The sequence below is a fragment of the Bos mutus genome, chromosome 19, assembly GCF_027580195.1.
Source record: "Bos mutus isolate GX-2022 chromosome 19, NWIPB_WYAK_1.1, whole genome shotgun sequence".
Classification (NCBI taxonomy): domain Eukaryota; kingdom Metazoa; phylum Chordata; class Mammalia; order Artiodactyla; family Bovidae; genus Bos; species Bos mutus.
This window is the reverse complement of record NC_091635.1, coordinates 14,920,840-14,936,764: the sequence shown is the minus strand read 5'-3', so window position 1 is coordinate 14,936,764 and position 15,925 is coordinate 14,920,840. Positions and strand designations below refer to the sequence as shown.

At 46.9% G+C, this 15,925-nt stretch overlaps 1 protein-coding gene across 4 annotated transcripts in view; it reads left to right on the top strand.

Moving 5' to 3' along the window:
- The window catches only part of MYH10 (myosin heavy chain 10), a 123,773-nt gene that overhangs the window by 78,863 nt on the left and 28,985 nt on the right, over nucleotides 1-15,925 (top strand). For 3 of the 4 annotated variants that reach the window (XM_070389464.1, XM_070389463.1, XM_070389466.1), the window contains exons 13-17: nucleotides 915-1,088; nucleotides 3,585-3,758; nucleotides 4,149-4,263; nucleotides 8,293-8,355; nucleotides 15,642-15,835. In XM_070389464.1, coding sequence (XP_070245565.1) covers nucleotides 915-1,088; nucleotides 3,585-3,758; nucleotides 4,149-4,263; nucleotides 8,293-8,355; nucleotides 15,642-15,835 — 720 coding nt within the window. The remainder of the gene's footprint in view (nucleotides 1-914; nucleotides 1,089-3,584; nucleotides 3,759-4,148; nucleotides 4,264-8,292; nucleotides 8,356-15,641; nucleotides 15,836-15,925) is intronic. The other variant, XM_005907554.3, reaches the window with a different exon arrangement.

Genomic DNA, 15,925 nt, shown 5'->3' with positions numbered 1-15,925 from the left:
GTGAAAAAGTTGGCTTAAAGCTCTACATTCAGAAAACTAAGATCATGGCATCTGGTCCCATCACTTCATGGCAAATAGATGGGGAAACAGTGACAGACTTTATATTTTTGGGCTCCAAAATCACTGCAGATGGTGACTGCAGCCATGAAATTAAAAGACTTTTGCTCCTTGGAAGAAAAGCTATGACTAACCTAGACAGCATATTAAAAAGCAGAGACATTATTTTGCCAACAAAGGTCTGTCTAGTCAAGGCTATGGTTTTTCCAGTAGTCATGTATGGATGTGAGAGTTTGACCATAAAGAAAGCTGAGCACCGAAGAATTGATGCTTTTGAACTGTGGTGTTGGAGAAGACTCTTGAGAGTCCCTTGGACTGCAAGGAGATCCAACCAGTCCATCCTAAAGGAGATCAGTCCTGAATATTCATTGGAAGGACTGATGCTGAAGCTGAAACTCCAATACTTTGGCCACCTGATGCAAAGAACTGACTCATTTGAAAAGACCCTGATACTGGGAAAGATTGAAGGCAGGAGGAGAAGCGGACAACAGTGGATGAGATGGTTGGATGGCATCACCGACTCTCTGGACATGAGTTTGAGTAAACTCCGGGAGTTGGTGATGGACAGGGAGGCCTGGCGTGCTGCAGTCCATGGGGTCGCAGAGCCGGACACGACTGGGCGGCTGAACTGAACTGAGTTACAATAGCAGACTGAGTTTATCACGTTCTCATTTTAGTTTCTCAGTAACATGATCTGGGGGTGGGGTGGCGGGGCTTGTGCGTAGATTAAGAGAGATCCTCATCAGTCTAGGGTAGTTGAGACCTGGTTAATAACTCCTCGAGAACATTTTGAGAACAAACTGACTGGTCCTCTCTTCCTCCCCCTCCTCTTCTCCTCCCCCTCCCCACTTCTGCAGCTGAACTCATTCGAGCAACTGTGCATCAACTACACCAACGAGAAGCTGCAGCAGCTCTTCAACCACACCATGTTCATCCTGGAGCAGGAGGAGTACCAGCGCGAGGGCATCGAGTGGAACTTCATCGACTTTGGCCTCGACCTGCAGCCCTGCATTGACCTCATCGAGAGACCTGTAAGACCCTCTCCTGCCGGCCGGCTCTCCACACAGGTTCAGGCGGTGCCTTGAGCTTTTCTTCCCATAAACTGAGACGGAAATGTCCCTGTCTCATCAGCGTGAAGATAATTTTCTGATCTAAATTTACTAGGATGCTTTGATGAAATACCCATTTAAAAAGTGAAGAGCCTGCAAGTAAGACCCTTCTCGAGCTGTCTTTTCTCTCAGTCGTGTCCTGTCCTCTCGTGGGTGTGGGGCTCAACCAGGCACATGTCCAAGACTTATTGGTTCTGTGTCTAGCTATGAATTAGGTGGGTCATGCAGATCCATTTTGGGGGATCACTGAAGCTTATCCTCGTAAGTACAAAGGTGCTCTTTACAATGTTTGTAAGAGTTTATAATCGTAAAACATTTAACAATAACATGTAGAATGATATGGGAGTATGATTCGTTTGAGGAGCCTTTCAAAATGTAGAGTGAGGGCAGTATTTTCTGGAAAGAAGATATCAAACAGTGTCTCTGGGGGGCGCCTGCCAGGCTGTCATCTGTCCTGACCTCTCGTAGCCCAGCCTCCGGCCAGCTTCTTCTGAAACTCTGACCAGGAGACGAAACATCGTCTCCCAAACAACTCTTTAGAAATCCTCAATTAAAAGGAAAAGTGGTAACAGACATCTTGACACTAAAGGATGAAATCGGAAGACTAAAAAGGAGACAAAATTATGGATCTTCTGAGTCATGCTGTCTTGGAGTCCTGTAGAAAAGATTAAATTATATTTGGGCTCCTCTTTCAGAATTTAGAAATATTTTCATTGAAAGATTAAAAATGTAAAAATTATGGCAGAAAGATGTGTGTTTCACTTACCTTAGTCCAGAACTTCATTTCTCAAGGTTGTCGTGAGTGGGTAAAATCGGGTTAAATGCCTCTCTGGCCCATCTCTTCTGTAGGATCCCTACTAAGCCTGCTTGCCTTTGATTATAGCGTTCTTTCAGCATCTCTGAACCCTGCAAATTCTTTTAGATAGAGGAGCCGGGAACTAAACAGCCGGGGAGTGAGGGTCTTAGTCCTGGACTTTCAGCTGCTTCTACCTGCTCCTGTTCTGTTAACCTCAGCCTTTCTCTGACCACGTTATGACATTTCAATCATGTTTAACTAGGACCTCCAGTTACTTTTTTTTTTTAATGTTTATTTATTTGGCTGTGTCAGGTCTTTCGTTGCCGCACACGGGATCTTTGTTGCGCCATGCCAGATCTTTCCTTATGGCGCACAGATTCTCTAGTTGTAACACACAGGCTTCAGTAGCTGTGGCTTAGATGCTGCACAGCATGTGAGATCTTAGTTCCCTGACCAGGGATCAAACCCATGTCCTCTACATTGCAAGGAGTATACATAACCACTGGACCACTAGAGACGTCCTTCCAGTTACTTTTTAGTCATTATTTGTACAGAGTTAGCTCTTCTCTAATAAATACAAAGGGCCTGTGAGTTGAGGAAAACTGGTAGGGATTTATCCCAAATGCTGATTTCATCGTGGTACCCTAGAATTGGTCTGTTCAGTCTTGGATCAGAAACTTGCCATATTTGCAGTATGGCAGTAAACCATGACCCCAAACCTCTATAGCGTAGGCCATTGCTATTGTAATATTTTGTTTAGCTTTCAGGTATATGCCCACTCTCTTCCCAAAAAAGGAAGTCCTTCCATTGGTTTTTGACCTTCCAGAATAGCACACTCCGGACACTTTTTTATTTGAGACAGAGTTCACTACCCTAAAATTTTTTCTGAAGTACAGAATTCAGTGAGCTTCAGCATAGAGTTGTACAACCATTACCACTGTCTAATCCCACAACGTTTTCATCATCCCAGAAGGAAACTTGGTACGTTTGGCGGTCATTCCCGTTCCCTTTCCTCAGCACCCCAGGCACTAGTCTACTTTCTGTCTTTGTGTCTCTCAGGCTTTTTTCAGTGAGTTAGTTGAGTGAAATAACACAGGCTCTCAACACAAACCTAAAAAGTAATTGATAAATTATATCATCACCTTCCATATATTCTACTTAACTGTAGTTTTAAATATTTCACAAAGTGTGAAATGCTCATTTAATCATCACTTAAACAGAAATCTTAAATTGACCTGGATAAGATATAAAATGTCTGAAGCATTCCAGGTTGTGGAGGGTTTATTGACTATAAAGACTAAGTTTCTCTATACCTTCTGTTTCCTTTCTGGTGTCTCTTATTTGCTACTTTTGGGGAGTTAATCTACTTGGAATTTTTTTTTAAATAAGTTTATGAAATACAGTATTCATCTGTTTTCTTGCCAGTACTCAGCCATTTGAGATCTCAGCATTTGCGTTACAGTTATAGTTTGGCAGTACCTGTTATCCTAGAAGTTTGCTTTCCATAGATACTCGTGAAGCTCTAATTGTTTTGGAAGTTAAACTGCCAAACCCAGTGGAAAACATCCTTACATGTACAGTGATGTGCAAACTATGTCAGTTCTTCTTGCCTCTGTTATCAGGCTAACCCTCCTGGCGTGCTGGCCCTTCTGGATGAAGAGTGCTGGTTCCCTAAAGCCACAGATAAGACCTTTGTTGAAAAGCTCGTTCAAGAGCAAGGGTCCCACTCCAAGTTTCAGAAACCACGTCAATTGAAAGACAAAGCTGATTTTTGCATTATCCATTATGCAGGGAAGGTAAGAGTGAAAGAATTCCATTAAAAGTACCATGCTTGAAATTTTGCTACTTTTGATGAGGGTTGTAACAAATGTGCTGGGATGTGAAGCAGGGAGAGAGGTAATTATTGCACGGCCAAGCAGTGAGAATGGGCCGCTCATGCTTAAAATCCCCAGGCTCCCCAGTGCTTTGGGAGGAAGGTTTTTAGGGTGAAGGCTGCAGAATATGTGACTTCCTTTTGATTGGTTGCTGGGGAGGGAACGGGGCGGTGCTCCAGGCACCTTGGGTTCAGCCTGAAGTTGCCATCTTTTGCCTGGCAGAGATTCTGTGAATGTTTGGGGTTAAGGCTGAATATGTTTTTCTTGCTTTTGTTTTTTCCCCTCTCTCCGCCTTTGGCTGTGGTCCGGCAGGTGGACTACAAGGCAGACGAGTGGCTGATGAAGAACATGGACCCCCTGAATGACAACGTGGCCACCCTCCTGCACCAGTCCTCTGACAGATTCGTGGCAGAGCTCTGGAAGGATGGTAAGAATGTGCTCGTGTTTGTCATCGAGCTTGACTGGAATCTTTTACAGTTAAGGCTTATGTACGGTTCTTTTACATAGAGATGTGTGTATATTTTCTTACTTTAAAGCTCTTTAATTTCCCTAGAGCAGGGCTGCCGTTGTGTCGGATTTTACCCACTTTAAGGAAACTTGAGTAACAAGATATCTGCCTTCTTGGTCAGATGCTGTGGGAACATTCTAGTAGCACAGCCATAAGACCTACACGTTTGCCTCAGGCCACCCTGGTCCCCACACAGTCGTAACCCAGGGGTGTTGGGATGCAGAACCCTGGAAGCCTCTGCATTCTCAGACCATCTGCATATAGGTCAGTTGTCTTTATCGCCACCAGTCCTCAGGTGGCGGTTTCAGTGGCTTTATCGTAGACCAGAGGAGCAAAGCACCTGTGTCCATGTTTGTAGTGGGACCAGCATTTTCTGAGCTTAGCTGTCTACATGTTTCATCCTGGTTGTTCCTCCCACTTCACTTGGCCTCAGGTCATGAGGACCTTAGCTTCGAGTCTGTCTCTGCCTAGGCCGTGACCCTGACCCCAGGCCTGTCAGCTCACTTCTGCTTTTTCTGTAGCATCTCAAGACCTCGTCACCTAGGTGTCTCTGCACAGGTAGCGAGAAAGAAACCCAGAATGCAGATCAGAGGGCTTAGGGCCATCAGGGCAAAGAGAAAGAAAAGCATGACCGCAGAGACAGTGAGCTGGGGATGATGACCATGTCAAAGACGGTCTAGTCAGGTCACTTAGGTCAGCTCCAGCAAGTGTGGGGGTGGGCACAGCGCATGTGCTCCAGCACGTGTTCTGGAGAGAGACTGTGGCTGTGAGACTGCACAGGCAGGGACTAGGGGAAAGGTGCGGTTTCCAGCAGGTGAAACAAGCTTTTCATCACTGTCCCTCTGGGTGGACATCTGCACGTGGCCGCTGCTGCTCGCTGTTGCTGGCAGTAACTTGCTTCACCAAGGCAGCCTTTTGAGGTCTGAGGAGAGGGCAGGACCCCAAGGTGGCATCCACAGTGCCATGCAGCAGAGGGACTCTCGGCTCTGTGCTCTGGGAAGTATGAGAGTAGGTCTGAGCTGTGAGTCTAGAGTGGAAAGGGGACCCTGAGATCTGGTGGCCACTGGGTCCTCAGGGCCAGGAAGACCACACAGGTCAGTGGGAAACATCCCAAGAAGAGGAGGCAAAAATGACTGACGCTGCTTGGCAGGAATGTAGTGTTCAGTCAGGAATGGATTGTTGTGCTGCCCTGGGCAGTGTGGGGCCCCCCAGCTTCGCTCAGGTCTCAGAGCAAAGTGGGTGAGACGTGTGGATGACTGCTGAGTGTCGGTGACCCCTGAGATGATTGTTACATGCAGAATGGAGGAGGGCTGCCTTGTTCCTGGGGTGCTAAGGTCAGATGTCACGAAGGAGGAGGCAGTCTTTCTTGTCCTTGAAAAATAATAATTTGTTGAAAAAACAAAGCCAGTATCTCCTGAGCATGTGCTAAGGGCCTGGCAGTCTCCCAGCATCACTGGTGAGCATTTACATCCTGATTGGGCCTTAACCGCAGAGTGACAAAGTTTACCTGAACTCATATCGGAGTGGGTGGTGTTTTTAGAAGTGATGTTTGTGTGGGCAAAGGGGTTGTTGAGCCAGTGGAAGGAATGATCACAGTGAGGAAGTGGAAAATCCCAGCGCAGGGTAAGAATCCCATTGAGGCTTTAGGGCAGGGCTGGGACCAGCAGGCGGAGTGAATTTTGCAGATGAGAATGGTGACAGAAGAGGCTGGACCACAGAGAAACCCTCTGGCAAGTACCATGGATTTGCCTTCATGAACTGAATGGCATCAGTAGGTTTGTAGGTCAGGGTAGGAACACAGTGTGAACTTGAAGAAGCAAAGCGGGCAGTGGCTTGTCGGGTGGATTGGGGTGAAAGACCCCAGAAGCAGGGAGTTCAGAGCAAGGTGACCGAGGACAAAAGCAGTGGGCATGGAAGAGCAAAGCCTAGGAGAAAAGGAACAGAGGAAACTAGTGGTCTACCATTAAAGTCTCAAAAGTGGGTTTTCTCTCTTCATTTTGAATGAGAAGAGAAGCAGGTGTTTGGGGAATCATGGCAGGAGGTCCTGGGCTTGACCAAAAGCAGTTTGGTGGGAATCACCTGCTGAGTCCCTGACCCGTTCACTCGTCCAGCCTCACACTGGATCATACACAGTCAAGCGGATCCCAGAACCATGAAAGACTTGTTCTGCGCCCGCCCAGGGCTTTCCCAGGACACACTCAGAAGCGGGAGCAGGACGGAGGGGCCTCTGCCTTGGCTTCCTCCTTCCCAGCTCCTCATCAGCCCCACCCTCCCCGTCCAGGTACAGAAGGGCATTTGTCCACATCAGGTCAGAAGTTTCAGGAATGAGAGATCTGGTGGGGAAGGTGGGAGGGGAGGCTGCAGTTGCCGTGAAGATGTGACGCGTATCCATGTCACAGGTACAGGGAGGACCCTGTCTGGAGAGCCTTTACCTGCCTGTTTATGCTTTCCCGAATGAGCTATAGAGAGGTTTTTCACTTGATGACAGAAACTCTGAAAGGCGTGAGGCCTGCAGGGCCCTCCTGTCCTGCCCGGGCCCTGTCCAGCTGTCCTCAGCTGTTTGCACTACTCTCCCAGGGCCTCACCTTTCCCCACAGGCAGCTCCGGAACACATGTCACCACTTCGGTCTGAACAGGCCAAGTGGACTCCTACCCCGAGCGTGCCCTGGCTGTGCCAGTGTCTGCTCCAGAGTCATCCTGCGTGTTTGCTGCTCTTAGCAGGAGGTCTTGCCATCCGTCAGCTCAGGTGCAGTCACTTGGTGTAATCCGAGTGACAGGTTCTCGGAGGTGACCCACCGTTGGGCGGGTCGGGGGCAGGGCAAGCAGAGCCGGATGCCAGGCTTCCCCGATTGCGAGGACTGCATATTTTATGTGTGAGCTCAGCGGCAGGCCCAGGAGTTTGAAAAGGGTTGTAGGGTGGAGAATTCATCTTGTTCAGTCTAGATGTAGGGATGTCTTGGGAGAAGAAGAGCTTCTGGGAAAAAAATAGTCCTGGAAAAAAACGTAAAAATAGTTGCATATTTTTATAGCCACGTCAGTACAAAAGCAGAAAATGACAAGTTGACTGAATGTTTGAGGATATGATGGGTGAGTGTAGTTTGCCTGCAAAGATGCAATACCTTGAGTATAAAACACTCGTGTTAAAATAGACTTTGTGTCAGAATTTTCTCCAGGCCAGACCAGGAGAATTCAGATTTATTGGTGGCAGCCCTGCCCTAGAGACTCGTAGTGCCCAACTTTTTGCTAAAAGATGTCATGGGATCTCTTAGCAGCTACACTTGATTTCTTACTACTTCTAGGGGCTAACATACAGGGGGAAAAGACCTAAAAATTACATTTTCCTGTAAATGTGCCTCCTGAGATATTTTCATCAGTAATGGTATGATCAATAAGTATCGTCTTAGTTATTATTTGACTGTTACTTTAACATTTTATACAACAGAATTTTGTTTTCCATAATGGTAGTTACTATTTGTATTTGAAGTAAAGTGTATTTCCAAAATCTGAATTGGAAATAAAATTACAGAACAGTGTATTTTTAATAGTAAATGCCACCTTTTTCAGAGTAATCTAACTTACTATTAGTTTTGTCCTGATTTGTTAATAATTTGCAAGACAATATTATAAAAGACAATGCACATGGTATCTTGTTGCTCTTAAATTTCATCCTGCATTTACATGGGGGTAACCATTTGCCTTTGATACATTGTATAATGCTTACACCTGGAGCTGGGAGTGGTTCAGCTGTATTCATTTATTTTGTAAAGAACTTTGTCCAGATGTGCAAATTCTGAAACAGTAATGTTTGCATGGGGGTCTGCCCTGGACTAGCTACTTCTGTAGCCCGATTGCAAAATTGACTTGTGATGTCAAATGTCTCTCACACTAACTGAAGTGTTTGTGTATCTGCCCTTCTGTCCTCCTGTTTTTGCTGTTTCTCTGCTTTAGAGATTCAGAATATTCAGAGAGCTTCTTTCTATGACAGTGTTTCTGGTCTTCATGAGCCACCAGGTGAATGGATAAAGCCTGTAGGTCTTCTAGACACAAAGGGTTTCAACCCAGAGGAGGCACTTGTGGGGGGCTGGCAGGGGGGCCGGGAGGGTGGAGGGGTGGTTTCTGGGTTTCTGTTTTTGTTTTGCTCATAGACCTGCATGAACCTTCATTTCATGCTCAGTTTTATTATCCTTAAAGGCAACTGTTTGAGCGCATAAACAATTCAATCGCTACTGCCTACACATCGCTTCTTATTTTATGCGTAGCCCAAAGCACCGCATAGCAAAAGGTCTGTGCCCACCTTTTCCAGTAGTGCCATCTGATACCCAGTCCTCTAAGGGAATTGTTAGGACTTGATGTGCCAAATAATATGTCCCTTGTCTTTGAGTTAAGATTTTCAACTCTAAGGAACTCCAAGGAGGAATTTTTTTTTTTTTTTCAAGTCATTAACATTTTGTGAACAATTAATTGCATAATTACCTCATGTATGTTGGACTCATCATTATGCCTTTTAATTGGAATTGATGTGCATATCTGGCTACTTGGCATTTTCTTTTGAACTGACCAGGTACTACCTGTCAATACAAGGCTAGATTTATGCACATTGAGACAAAGAGTGGAGTGTTAGAACCTGTACCTTGAACCTGAAGTTGAGTATTAGACATTTGAGCCTAAAGGTTTGAGTCCATAGCCCTGTTTAAAATACAGCCCAACCTATAGATCAACTATACTTTAAAAATAAATGAATAAAGAGAAAGAATACAGCCTAAACATGGCAAAGGCTAATGTAAATGAAGATCATGTAACCTACTTGTTTAGTGAAACTGTCAAGTGAAAATTCGATAAAGTCAAATTCATATTATAAAATTTCCTTCATGATTTTGGAACATAATGCTGAGATCCAAATCCATCTCAAAAGGTTTTAAAAAATATGTTGAAACAAACATGCCCATTTTAACCCAAGATTCCTGCTGTCAGTTCTAGATCACCTACCGTGAAAAAAATAGGTTGCAAGTAAGGGTGTGGGAGGGAGGAATAGATGATGCCAAAGATTGCTGCATGAGCTGGGATGACTGCCCACAGGAGACACCTTCACAGTTGGTCATCTTTGGCCTTGGGGGTGGCGGTGGGGGCAGCTGGTACTGATGGAGCTGAGGAAGTGAAGAGGGAGTCAGGAGGCGGTTTGATGCTTGTGGTCTGCCTGGGACTTGTGCTATGATAAAAGGTCAGCGGTCGAACTTTTGAACTTGCTCCCAAAGCAGACTGCCCTCTTTAAATTCATTCCTCTACCTCTTGGGTTTCTAGTTGTTTAAGAGACTTGTTGCCCACTGTCACTCCCCTGCTCCTGGCACCAAGCAGGCACACCATGAAGTCACAGAGGGAGGGGCTGGGTGGGCGCAACAGCTTCGCCCAGCCTCCCGCCACGGCCTTTCCCTCTCCCACAGCACAGAGGCTCTTTCCTGTGGGGCTGTGATCTTTGGGGTCTGTGGACCAGGTGCTTTCCATACCTGCTGGATCAGGTCCGTGGCTACCCTGGATGACAGCATTCCCACAGAGGGCCAGCTCACCCCTCCCCCGCTGCTGGCCTCGTAAGTGGAAACATGCCTGGTCCATCTCTCTTGTGAGGTGGCCCCTGGTTGAGTCGCTCCGCTGACCTCTGAGTATCAGAGTCTCAGTCTCTCCTCCTGATGAGCCTTCCATCCACCATGGCTCCATGTGGTCTTGAAGCTGTGTATAGTATTTCTACAGCAAAAATGTTCTCAACATCTGCTTATGGAATCAAAGCCCAAGGAGGGGTAACAGGCTTTCAATGAAAACACAGGCATTAGTATTCTCAGTGATTTCTCTGGAGACGATGAGAGGGATCCTAGGGATGAAATCATGATGGCCTTTGATGCGTTGAGGTGGCGGCACCTCTGAATGAGAGGACACGTGCTCACACGGGCCCTGTGCCTCAAAGTACAGTCGGGACATTAGGAAGACGCCACTGGAAGAACATGCAGGCCTTTGAGGTTAAAAATGAGAGATGGGTAAAGAGAGGTTTCCAAAACCATCAAAAAATAAGCACGGGGAGAATGGAACAGAATTCCTGGAGGCAGAATAAGGAGGTCATGCAAGTTTCTGCTGTAAACCAAAGGTCTGTATTTTCTTCCAAATAATTTGAAAGTCTAGACTCCTGGGATAAACTGGTAATGGAGGATGCAATGAATTAGCTAAGCAGTTTCCTAACCCTCAGAGTTGTAGGCGGGGTTTTTAAACTAAAAGGCCTATGATGACAGGGGCTGCTGTCCATGGCTTTGGTCTTGATCCTGTGTCAGGGGACACTTGCGTGCAGTCTGCCCTGACGCTAGTTGACACCTACCACCTCCTTTATGGGGTAGTAAGGACCATCAACAGGAGCAGCCGTGCAGGAGACACTGTGGCAAGGAGAGGGGCTCCCTGTGCCCAGACTGGCTTCTGCAGGGACAGAAAGTACAGATGGGACAGTAAAGGAGACAGATTCAAGGTCAGCTCACCACTGGTGCTTGGGAGAAGCACGGTTGCATTCTCCTTAAATCACATGCTCCCTGTCAACCTCCAGGCTTCCTGGGATTTTTCTAAATACTCTAGAACATTTAAGAGACTGGTTCTACAACCCAGTTAGGTAACCATTGTAAATTTGTTACTTCTATATAATAGGGGGTACACTGGAGATAGTCTGCTCAGTGTTAAGGTTGTTTCTGGAAATGCACAGTACTTAAATGTTTGTTTCAGAACCCTTTTTTGGGGCCGTGCTGCATGGCATGTGGGATCTTATTTCCCCAACCAGGGATTGAACCCGTGCCCCCTGCAGTGGAATCGTGGACTTTTAATCACTGGACCAGCAGGCAAGTCCCTCAGAATCTTGACTTAGTAATGCTTTCGTGTACCTCACAGTAGAACTGTCTTAGTCGGTGTGAATGAGCGCTGAGGGCCTCTCTCGGGTAGGAGTGTGAGATAGAGTTCCTGCTCATCAAGGCTGGGTTAAAGTTAACCTTAAAATAGGTTTCTACTCCCCTTTTTGATTTCCAGCTCTATTAACTAGAGAGAATTTCTGAAGAACTGGCTTAACTGTGTCAAGTGCTATTAGATCACTAGTATTTTGTCCCATGCACAGATTTAAAGAACACAAACATCTGTCTCCTGAGACTGTCTGCTAGAAGAAGAGCCAGTTAAGCATTCTGGCCCCACACGATGCCATTCCTTATGTAAAACTATTGATGGCAGTTTTATGAGATGGGTGATTACAGCTGCACTTTTTTTTCTCTTAAACTGTGTGTATACCCTTACAGGTCCCAGGTGTGTGGAGCTCATCTCATTTCTGACTGTCCACATGGAGTTTGTTAATAAATTAAGTGTTGATGTGAAATACTTTGAACTCTTTACAGGCTACCAGGCAACCAAGTAATGAATTGCAGTTCCCACCAGCACCCTAATCGGCCTTGCCTGGCCCCTCAGACCGAAGAGCAGCAGGAGAAACAAAGCCACTCCACCCTGAAGCCCTGGGCTGGGGCTGTGAGGCGCTTTGAGGTTTTAGTAGCGATATTAGGTCTTAGGAGAAGCAGTGCTGCCCTTCTCGGGGAACTGCTAGGATCTTGTCTGCGTTTTCCTGATTGCTGCTGTAATTTTCAACAAGAAAATATTTTTTTAAATAGAGGTTTTTCTTCGTCTTGGTTTTTTGAGTTAAACTGTATGAGTATTAGGGCCCTGATTATTTAATGAAGTTCCCACAGTGTTTCTGTTTTACCTACAAGATAATTTTGCTCAGTGGTAGAAACTAACCCCAAGTTTAAGTTTTTCAATTTAAAAAAAACCTGAAAGTCTAAAGCATTAATTTTTTAAAACTGTTGTGTATTTAGCTTGGACTTACCTCTATTAGAGTTAAATTTGAAAATCAGGTTCTTTTTTTTTTATTATTAAAAAAAAAACAAAATAGTCCTTCCTTGGAACTGCCTCGTGGGTCCCTGCAGACCAGTACAGCTGAATCCCCAGAGTTCACATGGTGCTTCTTCTCTTATTGTGGGCATGACTCGTTCCTGTGGATCATTTTGTGTTCATTCAGCGGATGTTTGTTTAAACAAATTACTGTGCACCAGGGACCCTACTCAGGCCAACATTGGGTGGTGGGATGGGCAGAAGAAGCTGTCTGAGCTGGTGATCAGAGGGGCCCCGGGACACTGGAGATCAACTCTCAGGATCCCTTGTGTGTTCAGTGCTGGAGAAACGTCCCCAGAAGCTCAGTCCAATGGAAATATCCATGGAACAGAGTGGAAGGTTTGTCCCAGAGTATGGGTCTGTGATTGGAAGGTTAGAGGAGGGAGTGGCCTGTTTAGTCTGGAGGCAGGTGGATGTTGGAGCCTAAAAAGAGGTGGCGGGAGAGGAATGGAGACCTAAAAGCCATTATGAGTTTGCTGGGACCCCCTGCGTGGGGGCGGGGTTCCTTGGCTCCATTGCACAGAGAAACAAACTGAGGCTTGGAGAAGCTGGGTGACTTGACCCAAGATCACACAGCTTGTGGCTGGCAGGAGTTTGTCTGAGTGGAGTTCCTCATCCTTGCACTCTCCCACTGGGGCTACTTGGACCGTGTCCTACAGGCTATAGGAGAAATAGGATTTTAAGTCTAGGAACAAGTAGCTTGTTTAGTTTTAGAAATATCTGTTAATCATGACACTGGAACTAAAGGTATGAGTGGAAAGCACAGTGTGGCTGCAGGGGTGGGAGGATGAAACGGGAGGAAGGAGCCAGGAAGGGTGTCGTCACACAGACCAGGGGAAAGACTCTGGTGGTCTGTCTTGAAGTTCCCATAAATCAGAGGCTGGACATGGGAGGGTTGTTGACGCTGACTCTGGGTTTCTGGCTGGAGTCACCAGTGGCCACGTCTGCCCAGGAGGAGAGACAGGGAGCATCTGCTTCAGTTCAGGACTTTGACCTCAGCTCCCCTCTTCTGACAGCCCCTTCTCCTCCCTCTTCACCAGCTCCTCCTTACTCCGGCTCCTTGGGGCTTGCCTGGCACCCCCATCTCTGTTCATTCACCCTTTAAGGGGCTCATCCAGCCCTGTAACTTTAAACCCTACCTGAAAGTTGGCACCTCCCAAACCTGCCTTCTCTCCCTCAGACCTACTTGCCTAGCAGCAGACGGCAATGTTCCACTGTCCACTCAACATCTCCACCTCAGTGTCTCACGGGTACCCAGACATACATAGAGCTTGGGTCCGTCTCCCCTCCCACAGAATCTCTTTCTCTCATCATCTTTCCCATGGTACCACCAGCCACTTACCCACTCAAGCCCAGATCCCAGGAATTCTTGCCCTGGCCCTCTACCTGATTCTCCATGTCAAGTTCATCCTAAGAGCAAGTCAGTTCTCCCACAAAATTACATCTGGAATCCTCTTCCTCTTCGATCTCCTCCATGATCTCACAAGTTCAGGCTGCCATCATGTCTCTTAGAGCCTAGACTTCGACATGGATCCCTGTCACCTTGCTGATCCCTTCCCAGTCCACCCTCTTACTGTGGGCGTGTCCTCGCCTCCCGGCTCCTGAACAAGCATCTTGTTCTTTTCTTTTGATGCATTTCTCACTAGTTATAGTTCTGAAAGCATTTAATTTGTACCGCATTTATTTGCTAACATACGTGTATCAAGCAGGTTATGTGCCAGACATTGTGCTAGGTTAGAGGGAGGTGATACTGAGGAAAAACAGATGTTGAGAGGCTCTTTGTGACCTGGTAGACACGAGAGTATAGGTGTTTGGTGACTGGTGCTGGGTAGTCAGGTATAGGGGTTCAAGGCATAAGTGAGATGCCCAGGAGGAGACTGAGGCTTGAGGAAGGCAGAAGGTCAAGTGCGCTTGTGTCCTGCCTTAGTCTAAAAAGGATTTCAGGTGAGCTGAGTTTGGGCCCCTAGTGAGCATCGTGAGATACAGAAAGAAGCAGCAGTCAGGTCATCAAGGAGCATGTAGTAGTTAGAGAGGGGGGTAGAGGGCCAGCAAACGGTGGGATTCACAGTTCACAAAGAAGCCAGGTATGGAGACTCTAGAATGCTGCTGTGATGGTCAGCAGGGGTTTTAAATGGACCAGGGTCAAGTGAGATAAGCCCTGGACTGGGGTTGTATAAGGCTGGGAAGGAGGGAGGCCTGGAAGCCAGCTGGCTGCACAGAGAAGAGGAAGGGTGAGGAGTGAGTGGCACGTGTGGGGCCCGCCCTAGAGAGAGGCTCGAGGAGACGAAGCAGGAGGTCACACAAGTTCATCGTCCCGGCATGTGCAGGCACCACCCAGCCTTCCCGCGCCTTCCACAGCAGGCCTGCGTGACTTGGGCACACTTCACATGGTGCCAGGTCCCTGCATGCTCTCTGCCCTGGAGAACACATGAAAGAAACGGGACTGACAGGGTCAAAGAGAGCGATAATGAGGCTAGTGCAACTGTTATTTTGATTTTTTTTCAAAATACTATTTCAGTTGAGTGTTTTATTCTTTCATTAGATGCTTTTAAATGAGAGCATATTAGGCACCAAGCATTTGGCCGGCAGCTGGTCCACTTGCCGGGCTCTTGGTGTGAGCCTGTCACTTGAAGCAGTGGGTCTACGTGGACAGTGGACGCTGACGGCTGCCTTCATAAGAGCATCGTGTCTGAGTGGTTTAGCCCTCGTTGAACTCAGCTCAGGCACTGATTCTTTCCAGAACAGCCTTCCAATGTTGCATCCTGGCCCTTTCATGCATGTCCTGGTGCTTTGAAGAGAGAGCTGAAGCTTACTCATCCCTGAAAATCTGAGCTGATTTGCTATAACCTTCCTGCGTTTGTTGGCTTTTCTCATTGGCAATCAAACGACCAATAAGAAATGACTCTGGCCCCTTAATTGGAGCATATTCACTCAGTGGATTTGCTTTGTACAGTCATAAGTTTTAAAGTACAGTTTTTAGAAGCCATTTCGTATTTTGAGATTTACAGTGCCAGTTTGTATTAGCAATGCCAGCCAATGACCTTTCATTTACCAAATAATTGTATATGTAACAGGCAGATGTTATCAGAGACAGTGAGTTCCTGACACTAGCGCAGCGGAAGGCACCTGCTGGTATGTGGTACGAAGCACTACCGTATCCTCCCTGGAAGTGTGTGGCTGTTAGTTCACGGCTTGTGCAGTGTCTAAATATGCTGACTGCCTTACCTCTATGGCATCTCCTATCATCTGTCCCACAAAGCTTGTGCTGCCGCACTTTCACTCTGTCTTTTCTTTCCCTGCTAAAGAGTTAGGTCTGACTTCTTTTCCCTTGTCTCTCTTATTTCCACCAGTGGACCGGATCGTGGGTCTGGATCAGGTCACGGGGATGACGGAGACGGCATTCGGCTCCGCCTATAAAACCAAGAAGGGCATGTTCCGCACTGTCGGGCAGCTCTACAAAGAATCGCTCACCAAGCTGATGGCGACGCTCCGGAACACCAACCCGAACTTCGTGCGCTGCATCATCCCGAATCACGAGAAGCGGGTATGTGTTTCAGAGCAGGTGCTGCCACTGGAGACGGATCTGGGCCAGCTCACAGAGATGAGGCTCTGAAACTGTCGTCTGCTTGATTAG